This window comes from Zosterops lateralis, assembly GCF_965231275.1.
Source record: "Zosterops lateralis genome assembly, chromosome: 3".
NCBI classification, from domain to species: domain Eukaryota; kingdom Metazoa; phylum Chordata; class Aves; order Passeriformes; family Zosteropidae; genus Zosterops; species Zosterops lateralis.
Window position 1 is genome coordinate 114,285,655 of NC_139764.1, and position 13,740 is coordinate 114,299,394.

Below are 13,740 nucleotides of genomic sequence, written 5' to 3' on the forward strand. Positions count from 1 at the left end.
CCCACACCTCACACCTCACACCCTGTGCCCCACACAGCTCCCCACGCCGCACCCCGTGCTGTGCCCCCCTCACCCCTCACCCCTCACCCACCCTGTGCACCCCACTGTGCCCCCCTCACCCCTCACCCCGCACCCCACCCTGTGCCCCCCGGCGGGGGTCGCGGGCTGGGGCACTGCGGGGCTCGGGCGGGGAAGGAGTCAAGGCTGAGGCGCGTTAATAATTGCCGGGGCTGGGGCCGGGCCGGGGGGCGGCGGGGCGGGAGCATCCTCCCCTCACCCCCGGCCTGTCCGCTCCCCGCAGGGGCAGGAGGATCCAGGCAGGCGGCGGGGGACGGCCCCGGACCCTCCTCGGCGCGGCGGGGCCCGCTCAGGTGCTGACGAGGCGGCGGCCGCCCGGCCCCGAGGCGCACGATGCCGTCCAGCGGGACCCTGGACACCACCAGCCCCGCGCCCAGCCGGGAGGCGCTGGACACGCACAAGGTACGGGGGCTGGGGGGCGCTCTGGGGGCTCTGGGGGCTCTCTGGGGGCTCTCTGGGGGCTCTGGGGTTCGGTTCCTGCCCGGCCCGCGGGAGAAGGAAGGGGCTGGGGGCCCCCCCAGGCACAGCCCAGCCCCTGCCGGGCGGGGGGAGCCGGGACAGGCTGAGCCGCGGGCGGGATTAGCGCGGATTGAGCTATTCCTGGCGCTGGGGAGTGCACAGAGACCTGCTGTCACCTCTCGGCTGCGGGGACAGGGCGGGGGTGACCCCGGGAGGGCTGTGTCCCCCGGGATGGGGATGTCCTGCCCTGGAGCCTGTGCTGGGTCCTGCCCTGTGCTGCCCTGCAGCGTGTGCTGGGTCTGTGCCCCGTCCTGCCCTGGAGTGTGTCCTGGGTCCTGCCCTGTGCTGGCCCTGTAACCCTCTCCCAGCCCTGCTCCCCTTCATGGGGGTCCCGCCCGTTCCGGGGGTCCCTGCAGCTCCTCCAGGTGTGGCACCAGGCTCAGGAGGGCCGGGCCAGGGTGGCCACTCCCGGTACCAGGGCTGGCAAAGGCGTTGCTCTTCCTGTGGGGCAGTGTCCAGCAGCTCAGGGCAGGGCTGGGCCAGGCGTGGGGACCGGGGCTGCGGCCAGCTGGACACCGGCCCACTGCGGCCACTGCCAGGCCGGGGTCATCCCAGTTCCTCCCGGCCGGCTGGGTCACGCTGGAATGGCACAGCGGTGCTGCCCATCCTCCTCCAGCCATTGCTCCTGGGGACTGGGCAGTGTGTCTGCTGGGATGTGCCCCTGTGTCCCCTGGGGTGTGCCCTGTGTCCTTTGGGGTGTCCTGTGTCCCCTGGGATGTGCTGTGTGTCCCCTGGGGTGTGCCGTGTGTCCTTTGGGGTGTGCTGTGTGTCCTTTGGGGTGTGCCGTGTGTCCTCTGGGATGTGCTGTGTGTCCTCTGGGGTGTGCTGTGTGTCCCCTGGGATGTGCTGAGTGTCCCCTGGGGTGTGCCGTGTGTCCTTTGGGGTGTGCTGTGTGTCCTTTGGGGTGTGCTGTGTGTCCCCTGGGATGTGCCCCTGTGTCCTTTGGGGTGTGCTGTGTGTCCCCTGGGATGTGCCCATGTGTCCCCTGGGATGTGTCCCCTGGGATGTGCCCATGTGTCCCCTGAGATGTCCTGAGTGTCCCCTGGGATGTGCCGTGTGTCCCCTGGGATGTGCTGTGTGTCCCTTGGGATGTGTCCCCTGGGATGTGTCCCCTGGGCTGTGCCGTGTGTCCCCCAGGATGTGCCCAGCCCACTGTTGGCACACCTGGGGTCACAGGTACCCCTGGGGCGGGTTGGTCTTTCCTTGTCCTTGCCCTGCAGTGTCGTGGGCTGGAGCTGGGAACGGGGTGGGTGAGCAGCCCCCCGGCTTTGTGGTGGTTTTGGGAGCACATGGGGCACAGGGCAGGGCTGTGGCAGTGCTCACTGCAGCCCTGGGCACAGGGCACAGGACAGAGCCCCCGGACATAGGGCCGTGGCAGTGCTCACTGCAGCCTCGGACACAGGACACAGCTGTGGCAGTGCCCATTGCAGCCCTGGGCACAGGGCAGAGCCATGGCAGTGCTCACCACAGCCCCACATCACCGGGCCATGGCAGTGCCCACCGCAGCCCCATATCCCTGGGTACAGGGCATGGGACAGAGCCGTGGCTGTGTCCACCGCAGCCCCACATCCCCAGGCTGTGGCAGTGCCCACTGCAGCCCCACATCCCTGGGCACAGGGCACAGGACAGAGCCGTGGCAGTGCCCCCGCAGCCCCTCTCCCCGGTCCATGGCGGTGCCCGGGCTGTCCCCCTCCCTCCCGGCGCTGTCCTGGGCTGACCCCGCCGGACGCGGCGCCTCCTCCCCCGCGGCCCCACGCCGGGGTGACCCGTGCGGAGCGGGGCCGGCGGGGCCAAGCCTCCCCCGACACCTCCGGCGGCTCCCCAGCCCCGCTCCCGGCGGGCGGGTGTCCGTGCCCGGTGTCTCCGGTGTCCCCGGTGTCCCCGGTGTCCCCGGTGCCGCGGCTCCCCAGCACTGCGTCATGCCGCAGCTCAGCCCGTTCCCCCCGGCTGCTGGTTGTTGCTTGGCAGCGGCGCAGGAGCCGCACCGGGGACGTGCCACGGAGCCCCGCGGGCCGGGCGGGACCGGGGATGGGATGGGATGGGAATGGGATGGGAACACAGGGATGGGGATGGGGATGGGATGGGATGTGGATGGGATGGGGTGTGGATGGGATGGGATGGGATGGGGATGGGATGGGATGGGGATGCGGATGGAATGGGATGGGATGGGGATGGGATGGGATGGGATGGGGATGGGATGGGATGGGGATGGGATGGGATGGGGATGGGATGGGATGGGATGGGGATGGGATGGGATGGGGATGGGATGGGATGGGATGGGGATGGGATGGGATGGGGATGGGATGGGATGGGATGGGGATGGGATGGGATGGGGATGGGATGGGATGGGATGGGATGGGGATGCGGATGGAATGGGGATGGGATGGGGATGGGGATGACTCAGCTCCCCGCGGGATACAGGAGGAGGGGAGGGGGGGCTGCGGTACCGGCCCCTCTGCCGGGCTGGGGGAGCAGAGCCCCCCTGGAGCCCCTTGCCCAGCCCTGCCCAGGCTGCCCAGGCTCCTGCCCTGCTTTGGGGTGCTGGCTGAGCTCCAGGGGGGTTTCCCTGTCCTGATCGGTGCTGGGAGCATCTCCCTGGCCCTGCAGCAGGGATCCTGCTGTTCCCCCACCATGGCAGCCCTCTGAGCTCTGTCCCTCCATCTTTTCGCCCTCTGAGCTCTGTCCCTCCATCTTTTCACCCTCTGGCACCCACTGGGTGCTCCCCAGCTGCATCCTCTGCTAGCCAGGGGAGGCCTGGCTGCCCCCTGGTGCACCTGACACCCCCAAATCTTTCATGTACATCCACTGTAAACACTGCCAGGGTGAGCTGAACTGTGGTGAGGGGCAGCAGCCAGGGGAGCACTGGGGCAGAGGGACAAGTGCCAGGGTGTCACTGGGGCTGGCCTGGGCTCCTTGGTGCTGCCCTGGCAGGGGCCTGTGGGGCAGAGACCCCCAGAATCCCCCTGAGGCACTTCTGCGTCAGGATGGTGCTGGGTCTGGGATCCTGGCATCGTCCTTGGAGCTGCCCCAAAACTTTCCAGCCGGGATGGCACTGGGGAGTGGGGCCCAGCCCTGTGTGCTGTGGTGTCTCCTGTCCCCATCCAGCCCTGGCAGTGCCAGCAGGTGCCAGGGCTGGGGGGTCCCCACATGGGCCTGGGGGGTCCTTGCAGGGCTGGAGGGTCTGTGCAGGGCTGGAGGATCTGTGCAGGGCTGGAGGGTCTGTGCAGGGGGCTGGAGGCTGCCCAGCCCCACAGGCAGGCGAGTGGGGCTGGGACAAGCACAGTTCTGCAGGGACACCCCGAGGGCTGGGGACAGACCTACACGTGGCTCCCGTGCATCCCACATGCACCAAGGGCAGGCAGGGGAGACGGGCAGCGACGGGCAGGGGATGCAGCTGAGCCTGGGCTGGGCTGGGTGGCACAGAGGGAGCAGCTTTGGGGACCACAAATGGGGGCACGGTGGCCGTGGGGCACTGGGACGCAGTGTGTCCCAACGCCGTGGGATCTTGGTGCTGGGCCCACAGGGATGTTCCAGCTGCATCCCCACGGAGCTCGGGGGGACCCGGGGCAGGAACGCGGCCTGTGCCGGGGCGCGGGGCCGCGCGGCTGCAGCTGGATGCCGGCGCTTGTCTGGCTGCCAGCCCCATCCCCTCCCTGGCCTCTCCCTCACCAGCCCCCCACCGGCCTCTCCTCCTTCCCCTGCTCCCCCTCCGCGGCCTCTTCCTGCTTGGCTGCCGCCGCCGAGATCTTCTGGGGCTCAGGTGAAACCCACCCCGCGCCGTGCCGGGGCCTCGCGCCCCCCTTGCCCCCCGCGTCCTCCCGGTGTCCCCTCGATGTCCCCCCGGTGTCCCCCCGGTGTCCCCCCGGCACTGCAGGCGGTGCTGCAGCCTCAGCACGGGGAGCAGGTTCATTTCCTGGAGCTGCTGTTGCTGCTGCAGCTCCGCCATGCTGGCACATGCGTGCTGCCAGCGCCAGGGCCACCACACGGGGACAGGGCACGGGGCACTGCCAGCTGCTCCAGGGCACAGAGGGGTCCCCAGAGCTGGCAGCTGCCTGCTGCGAGGGCACCCGGCTGCTGCTGCTGGCCTTTGTCCCCAGGGAGCCTCGTGGCTGCCTGCAGGCCCGTGCTGTGACGTGTCTGTGCAGCCCTCGCTGCGTTCCCTGTGCAGGAACCCCCCTGCCCTGAGCCTGCGGGGTTTGGGGGGTGGCAGCAGTGGCACAGAAGGGTAACCCAGTGAGAATCCCAGGTCTGTGCCACAGCCACAGGTGTGGCAGGAGGTGCTGTCACCTTTCTGGGTGTCCCAGTGCTGCTGGCCCAGTGGTGCCACGAGGCTCTGGGCAGGTCCCCCTGTGGCACCGTGCCCAGCCTGGGCTGCCTGGTGGGGTCTGAGCAGGAGTGGAGCCGTGCCCAGCCTGGGCTGCCCGGTGGGGTCCGAGCAGGAGTGGAGCCGTGCCCAGCCCAGGCTGCCCGGTGGGGTCTGAGCAGGAGTGGAGCCGTGCCCAGCCCAGGCTGCCCGGTGGGGTCTGAGCAGGAGTGGAGCCGTGCCCAGCCCGGGCTGCCCGGTGGGGTCTGAGCAGGAGTGGAGCCGTGCCCAGCCCGGGCTGCCCGGTGGGGTCTGAGCAGGAGTGGAGCCGTGCCCAGCCCAGGCTGCCCGGTGGGGTCCGAGGAGGAGTGGAGCCGTGCCCAGCCCGGGCTGCCCAGTAGGGTAACCCTCCTGTCTGTGTCCGGCCCGCAGGGGGAAGAGGAGCCCGAGGAGAACCCCAGCAAGGAGGAGAAGCAGGAGCCGGGGACGCCCATGAGGAAAGCCGGGCGGCCGGGGCGGAAGCGCAAACATGCCCAGGTGAGCCAGGTCCAGGTGGGGGGCGTGGGGTGTCCCCCCGTGGGGCTGTCCTGCCCTGAGGCCACACTGGGGGCAGATCTCACCTCCTGGGGGCTGGCCTGGCTGTCCTGTGTGCCAGGGGGCTGAGCCAGAGGAGACCCCAGGGCAGCTGGAGGGGCTGTGCCCTCCCCACGGCCCCCAGTGAGCCCTCCTGTGCCTGGTGGCACCGTCCTGCTCCGTGTGGTTCTGCTCGAGGTCCCAGTGTGCATTCACACCCTGGGGTGCTGGGCCAGGGCTGCAGAGCCCCCCAGCCCCTGAGGGCCTCCCTGGCTCCTGCCCACGGGCAGTGCCCACCCAGCACTCGGGGCTGGCTCAGCTCTCTGGGGTCCTGAGCCCACCGGGGTCAGCTGGGGAGCCATGGGGTGCTCAGGGCTGTCAGGGGTGCTTTGGGACAGGGCACGGGGGGCTGAGGACACTGGTGGCTCATCCCTTTCAAGCCACGGTGTGTCCCAGTGGCACTGGGGAGCCTCAGTGGCTCCCTCCTTGTGGGGTGGCCAGGTGGCACAGGCTGAATTCGGTGTGAGTGGAGGAGCAGGTTCCTCTGGGTGCTGAAGGCTCAGGGGGAAGGTGCCCTTAGTCTCCCAGGCTCACTCAGTGTCCCCAGGAGGGGACAGAGGGGTGACAAACAGGCCCAGGGGGATGACTGAGCCAGGGGAACGAGCAGGGCCTGGGGCACAAACACACCTGAGGCACCTTCACTGTTAAAAGGCTGCAAATCCTTTCTGGAAAAGTTTCTGGCGGCCGAAAGGGTTAACCCTGTGCTGGGACGTTTCAAGCCCAAGCCGCCTGTCCCCATGATCCCTGATCTTTGCCCAGCCGGTGCCAGGGGCCCGGGAGAGCCGGGGCAGTGTCAGCTGGGTGTGCAGGGCTGTGCTCTGGCCCTGGCCCCGGGAAAGCCGGGAGGAACGTGCCGGGGCGGGGGGAGCCGTGCTGGAAGAACAATGCTGGCACGGGAGCAAGGGAGAAGCCGCGGGAACAGCCGGGGCCTGCGAGCCAGGAGGGCTCTGGCCAGAGGAGCCGGCGGCCCCAGGAACCCCCCGGCACCGTGGAGGGGTGACAGCAGTGCCAGGGCACCTGCAGGGACGGTGACAATGCCAGGACACCGGGCACATGTGGGTGCCTGTCCCTGTGTGCTGCAGCACACCCAAAACTGTGCCTGTGCTGGTGCCAGAGCTGGTGCTGGTTCTGGTGCTGGTTCTGGTGCCAGAGCTGGTGCTGGTTCTGGTGCTGGTTCTGGTGCCAGAACTGGCCCTTTGGCCAGCAGCCCCCAGTGCCAGGAGAGCAGAGCTGGCATGGCCAGCCCCAGGAAACACTGCCAGGAGCCCAGGGAAGCCCCTATGGACTGAGCTACTAAAAATCTCCCCCCTAAGGAGAGCCCGCTGTGCCAGGGGGCACCAGGGCAGGCTGAGGGGAGCTGGCACATGCCATGGGCACCAGGCTGGCTCTGGGGGTGCCACCCTGGGGTGCCTGTGCCCGGGGGAGCCTTGCCCTGTGCCTGGTGAGGTGTGAGAGGACACAGGGTGACAGGGAGGGGACTGGCAGGGGGCTGGCTGGGCACAGCCCTGTGGGGACGGGTCTCATGGTGTCAGGGAGCTGTGCCAGGCCATGCCAAGCCGTGCCAGGCTGTCCTGTGCTGTGCCATGCTGAGCCATGCGGTGCCAGGCCATCAGTGCCAGGCTGTGCTGTGCCGTGCTGAGCCATGCAGTGCCAGGCCATCAGTGCCAGGCTGTGCTGTGCCGTGCTGAGCCATGCAGTGCCAGGCCATCAGTGCCAGGCTGTGCTGTGCCGTGCTGAGCCATGCAGTGCCAGGCCATCAGTGCCAGGCTGTGCTGTGCTGTGCCGTGCTGAGCCATGCAGTGCCAGGCCATCGGTGCCAGGCTGTGCTGTGCTGTGCCGTGCTGAGCCATGCAGTGCCAGGCCATCAGTGCCATGCCGTGGCTCTGTGACCAGTGTCCCCAGTGCCAGCTGTGCCTGGCAGAGGGACACCCCTCAGTGGGGTGGGTGGCTCTGTGGGTGACAGGGGCACCTTCCCTGGCCTGGGGTGGCCATGAGAGTCCCCAGGCACTGACCCCCATCAGTCACCCCTCTTTGAGGAGTGTCCCCAGTGTCCCCCAGTGTCCCCAGGGCAGTGGGGAGGACACGGGGCCCTTCAGCTCCCGGCAGAGCAGCCGCCTTGGCGGGGGCCCAGCCTAGGGGAGGGAGCCGGAGAAAGGCAGCACTTGTTCCCAGGGCCCGGCAGGCAGAGGAAGCGGGTGGGTGGGTGGGTGGGTGGGCAGGAAGGCTCCTCTGCCGGCCCTTCTCGGGGCCGGGCTGGGCTCCGGAGCTCCGGGAGGGGACAGACCACGGCCTGGGTCCCGTTTTTCCCCCAGCCCAGCGTGGGTGGTGGAACCAGGACGTGCTGGTGGCAACGGGGAACGGGGGACAGGGCTCCAGTCCTGGCCCAGGTAGGGGGGCTGCGGTGCCACCTTTGGCCAGGGCGGCTGTGCAGGGCTGGCAGGGGGTTTGGGGTGGATGGGACACACCAGGGCAATCCGGCCGTGCTGTAGGGTGGGCTGGGTGTCCCTGTCCCGGCAGGATGTCACAGGAGGGGACACGGTGCCTGTCCTGTCCTGGCAGTGCCATCCCAGCCCCTCCTGCCCGGCACAGCTCCTGGGCATTGCCCGGTGGTGACGGTCAGTGCTGGTGCCACCACCAGAGCCTGCAGCACCAGAGGGGCCTGTGCCACCGTGTCCCCAGCTGAGCCCCCCAGGGCCCAAACCAGCCAGGGGTGGCTGAGTTCCCGCAGCCCCCCTGAGCCCCAGAGCTCCACAGCCCCCTCAGAGCCCTGCAGCCACCAGAGAGCCCCCCAGAGCCCCCCCAGAGCCCCCCAGAGCCCCCCCAGAGCCACCCCAGAGCCCCAGAGCCAGCCCAGAGCCCTGCAGCCACCAGAGAGCCCTGCAGCCACCCCAGAGCCCCCCAGAGCCTCCCCAGAGCCCCAGAGCCCCCCCAGAGCCCTGCAGCCACACCAGAGCCCCAGAGCCACCCCAGGGTCCTGCAGCCACCCCTGAGCCCCAGAGTCACCCCACAGCCCCCCCAGAGCCCCAGAGCCACCCCAGGGCCCTGCAGCCACCCCAGAGCCCCCCCAGAGCCACCCCAGAGCCCCCCCAGGGCCCTGCAGCCACCCCTGAGCCCCAGAGCCCCCCCTGAGCCCCAGAGTCACCCCAGAGCCCCGCAGCCACCCCTGAGCCCCAGAGCCACCCCAGAGCCCCAGAGCCACCGAGGGCCCTGCAGCCACCTCTGAGCCCCCCCAGAGCCCCAGAACCAGCCCAGAGCCCGCCCCCCGAGCCCTGCAGCCCCCCCAGAGCCACCCCAGAGCCACCCCTGAGCCACCCCTGAGCCCCAGAGCCACCCCAGAGCCCTGCAGCCACCCCAGAGCCCTGCAGCCACCCCGAGTGTCCCCCGGGTCCCCAAGCCCCGCAGCCGTGGCTGCAGCAGCCCCCACACCGCAGCACATCCCCGGCCTTCCCGTTTCCTCCCGGGAAGCCCCGCGGCCCCTGCGATTGTTCTCGGCGCGGATGCGGCTCCAGGCGGGGCGGGAGCGGGGCCAGGGACCCCCGGGAGCTGCACCGGGAACGGCACCGGGGCCCCTCCGGGCCAGCTGGGGCTGCTGGGACAGGGACAGGGGCTGTACCCATGGGACTGGTGGGGATTTGCCCCCTGGCATCCCTCCTGCCCTGGGTGCACTCCCTGCGCTGCTCCCGGGCCACACTGAGGTGTCCCCTGGTGGTGTCTGACCCTCCTGGGGGTGCAGCATCCCCTGGCTGGGCACAGCCAGGTCTGGCCCTCAGCCCCTGGCAGCCCCGGGGTGGCCTCGTCCATGGGGTGTCACAGCACAGTGACACCTCGTCCATGGGGTGTCACAGCACTCCAGTGGCACCAGTGTCTGCTCAGGGCTCCGTGCCCTCCCCTGGTCCAGGCCAGGATGGGCAGAGGGCACAGCAGGGCTGCTGGACCCCCTGGACCCCCCTGGACCCCCCTGGACCCCTCACTGGCACCTTCTCATCCTCCCCTTCCCAGCTCCTGGGAGGTGGCAGCGCTGGGCAGGGGGAGCAGGAGGCAGCAGAGGTGGCAGTGGCCAGGGGGACATGCTGTGCTGGGCTCCTGTGCCCTGTGGCACGAATAGGGACCTCGGGGGGGACAGACTGTCACCTGCCATCCCCCTCAGTGCCAGCAGCCCCTCAGAGGTGGTGGGCAGCACCCTGAGCCCCCTGGCTCACACCAGCAGTGCCATGTCCCCTCCCTGGGCCCTGGCACCAAACAGGCCATTGTGGCACCTGGAATTCACTGGGGAAAGGCAGGAGGGTCCTGTGGCCAACTGCCCACCGTGCCACCCTGTCACCATGCTGTGCCACCCTGTCACCATGCCATGCCACCCTGTCACCATGCCCTGTCACGATGCCATGCCACCCTGTCACCACACTGTGCCCCCCTGGCATCATGCCCTGGCACCACGCTGTGCCACCCTGTCACCACACTGTGCCACCCTGTCACCACACCGTGCCACCCTGGCATCATGCCCTGTCACCACGCTGTGCCACCCTGTCACCATGCCCTGTCACCACGCTGTGCCATCCTGTCACCATGCTGTGCCACCCTGTCACCACACTGTGCCACCCTGTCACCACACCGTGCCACCCTAGCATCATGCCATGGCACCACACTGTGCCACCCTGTCACCACACTGTGCCACCCTGTCACCATGCCCTGTCACCATGCTGTGCCACCCTGTCACCATGCCCTGGCACCACACTGTGCCACCCTGTCACCACACCGTGCCGCCCTGGCACCACACTGTGCCACTCTGGCACCATGCCCTGTCACCACGCTGTGCCACCCTGTCACCACACTGTGCCACCCTGTCACCACGCTGTGCCACCCTGTCACCCTCCTGTGCTGCAGGAGGATACCAGGGCCACCAGGAGGGTGTGGCAGCACCTCCAGGTCTGTCTGGGGTGCCCAGTGCCCGTGCTGGGGTGGCACCGGGGTGGCACCAGGGTGTCACCCTGTGCCCGTGGCAGTGGTGCCGGTGCCTGAGCAGCTCCGTGGGGCTGGAGGGGTGAATTCCAAGGGAAGGGTGTCCCGGCACCCCCCAGGAGGGCACCAAGAGGGGGGACAGTGGGGCTGTGCCCACCCTGCCGGGGCTGTGCCAGCACCAGCTCTGCAGGGCCACAGCAGCACTGTCACTGTCCCTGGCCAGGGAAACGCTGGGCTGGGCTGGGCTGGGCTTAACTGAGCTGTGCTTGACTGAGCTGTACTTAATTGAGCAGTGCTGTGCTGAACTGAGCTGTGCCAGGCTGTGCCAAGCTGTGCTGTGCTGAGCTGTGCTGAACTGTGCTGAACTGTACTTAATTGAGCTGTGCTGAACTGAGTTGTGCTGTGCTGTGTCAAGCTATGCTGAGCTGTGCTGAGCTGTGCTTTGAGCTGTGCCTAACTGAGCTGTGCCAGGCTGTGCCGAGCTGTGCTGAGCTGTGCTGAACTGAGCTGTGCTGTGCTGTGCCGAGCTGTGCCTAACTGAGCTGTGCCAGGCTGTGCTGAGCTGTGCTGAACTGAGTTGTGCTGTGCTGTGCCGAGCTGTGCTTAACTGAACTCTGCTGTGCTGTGCCGAGCTGTGCTGAGCTGTGTTGAGCTGTGCTGAGCTGTGCTTTGAGCTGTGCCTAACTGAGCTGTGCCAGGCTGTGCCGAGCTGTGCTTAACTGAACTCTGCTGTGCTGTGCCGAGCTGTGCTGAGCTGTGTTGAGCTGTGCTGAGCTGTGCTTTGAGCTGTGCCTAACTGAGCTGTGCCAGGCTGTGCTGAGCTGTGCTGTGCTGACTGTACCAGGCTGTGCCATAGCCCTGCCCAGGCTGGTGCACGGCAGGGCCCACGATGCCAGCCCAGCCCTGTGGCACTGCCCGTGCCGGGGCTGGTGCCGGGGCTGGCACAGGTGTCTGAGCACTGGCACAGCCACCCCAGAGTCCACCTGGGGCTTGGTCCCTGCTGTGACACTGTGCCCAGCCCTAGGGACAGTGACGTGTGTCCTGCAGTGCTGGTACTGCCTGTCACATACATGTCACACACACACCTGTCACACACACACACCTGTCACACACATACACACGTGTCACACACACCTGTCGCACACAATGTCACACACACCTGTCACACACACCTGTCACACACACACCTGTCACACACACACCTCTGTCACATACATGTCACACACACATGTCACACACACACCTGTCTCACACACACACCTGTCACACACATGTCACACACACACCTGTCACACACACCTGTCACACGTGTCACACTCACACATCACACACCTGTCAAACACACATGTCACACACTCACCTGTCACACACACATGTGTCACACACGTCACACACATACACCTGTCACACACTTACACCTGTCACACACACCTGTCGCACACACACACATCTGACACACACACCTGTCACACACACACCTGCACATGTGTGTGTCATGAGGTTAGCACGGGGCTTGGCTCTGCCTGTCCCTAACACACACCCCTGTCCCATGGGCCACAACAAGGGGCTCCCTTTGCTGTCCCTTTGCTTCCCCTTGCTGTCCCCTCGCTGTCCCCTCGCTGTCCCCTTGCCGTCCTCTCACCCCAGCATGGTGGCACAGGTGCACCAGGCAGGATGGGCAGTGCCAGTGTCCCCTCTGCCCACAGGACACCTGGGGCACATCCCAGCGTGTTCTGGTCTGGATGGCACCATGGCCCGTGTCCTGTCCCCAGAGTGCTGTGGCACCTTGCTCTGGACGTGTCCTGTCCCTGTGTCCTGGTCCTGAGCGTGTCATGGCATGTCCAGGTCCCTGCAGTGTCATGTCCCTGTGTCCTGAGGGTGTCATGGTGTTGTATCCCAGCCCAAAAGGTGCCATGTCCTTGTGTCCTGGTCCTGTGGCTCCATGTCCTGATCCTCGTGTCACCTTTTGTTACGGTCCTGAGGATGTCACAGCATTTGTAATTGTCCCAAAGGTATCTTGCCACTCTCCATGTCCTGAGGGTGCAGGGACATTGTGTCCTGGCCCCGAGCAGGTCATGGAAATGTGTCCTGGTCCCTGAGGATGTCACACACCGCTGTGTGTGCTGGTCCTGAGGGTGCCATGGTGGAGTGTCCTGGTCCTCAGGGTGACACAGCAGCGTGTCCTGGCCACGAGGGTGTCACACCTACACGTCCTGGCCCTGAGGGTGTCACACCTACGTGTCCTGGTCCTGAGGGTGTCACACCTACACGTCCTGGCCCTGAGGGTGCTGTGACACCGTGTCCCAAGGCCCCCTGGCACGCAGGAGGTGGGACTGGCACGTTTCAGGCTCTGCCTCCAGCACCAACCGCAGCTCCTTGCCCCCCTCTCAGCAGGCGGAGAGCAGTGACACCCCCAAAGACACGGCGGCCGTGCCCAAGTGCCCCCCGGCCTGCCCCGAGGCCAGTCCCGCCGAGCCGCTGCCCAACGGGGACGTGGAGGGGGACGCCGAGGAGGCCGGGGGGAGCCCCAAGGGCGGGCGGCCCGAGGAGGACGAGACGGAGAGTCTGGCGGATGGAGAGACGGGCCGGGCGCTGGAGAACGGCCGCTGCACCCCCAAGGAGGGCCTGGACGCCCCGGGCGATGAGGGTGAGCTGGCCCCTTCCGACCCCCAGAAGAAACGCGGGAGGAGGAAACTCCTGGAGGCCACGGAGAAAAGTAAGAGCTCGGCGTTTGGGGGGCTCCCCAACCCCCCAGGGCACGGCCCCCCAGGGATCCCCAGTGTGCTGCTCCACCGGGCTCTGGGCTGGGCAGGAGGAGGAAGGGCTGAGCCCCTCCGTGCCATGTGGGATTTGGGCTGGGGGCAGCAGGTTGGAGCGGGGGGAGGGGGGCTTGCTTGCTTGTCCCATGTGCCATTGTCACCTTCCTGACAGCAGGAACAGGGACACCAGTCCCTGTGCTGGGTGCCCCGTGGTGCCAGCACAGCCCTGCCCACCCGTGAGAGCTCCCCAGGGCAGCCCTGCCCCTGCTGGGCCCACGGGAGGTGCTGGCTCAGGGAGCAGGCAGGGCAGGGGGGCCAGCACCCTGCTGAGGGGTCTGTCCCAGCACCCAGCTCAGCACAGCTCAGCACTGGGGGTCCCAGGGGTCCCAGGGCATTTCTGGGCCATGTCAGGAGGTGTCCAGGTAGTGCAGCCACCCCCCAGTGCCAGGCCCAGCACTGCCTCCTCAGGGACAGGAGGGACAGGGACAGGCT

General features: G+C 67.9%; 1 protein-coding gene across 2 annotated transcripts in view; it reads left to right on the forward strand.

The window, feature by feature from the left end:
• Nucleotides 1–411: 411 nt before the first annotated feature.
• Nucleotides 412–13,740, forward strand: part of DNMT3A (DNA methyltransferase 3 alpha) — a gene marked incomplete at its 5' end in the record, with an annotated part of 34,342 nt that continues 21,013 nt past the window's right edge. The window contains 3 exons of one of the 2 annotated variants that reach the window (XM_083857521.1): nucleotides 412–480; nucleotides 5,333–5,437; nucleotides 12,881–13,205. In XM_083857521.1, coding sequence (XP_083713647.1) covers nucleotides 412–480; nucleotides 5,333–5,437; nucleotides 12,881–13,205 — 499 coding nt within the window. The remainder of the gene's footprint in view (nucleotides 481–5,332; nucleotides 5,438–12,880; nucleotides 13,206–13,740) is intronic. The other variant, XM_083857522.1, reaches the window with a different exon arrangement.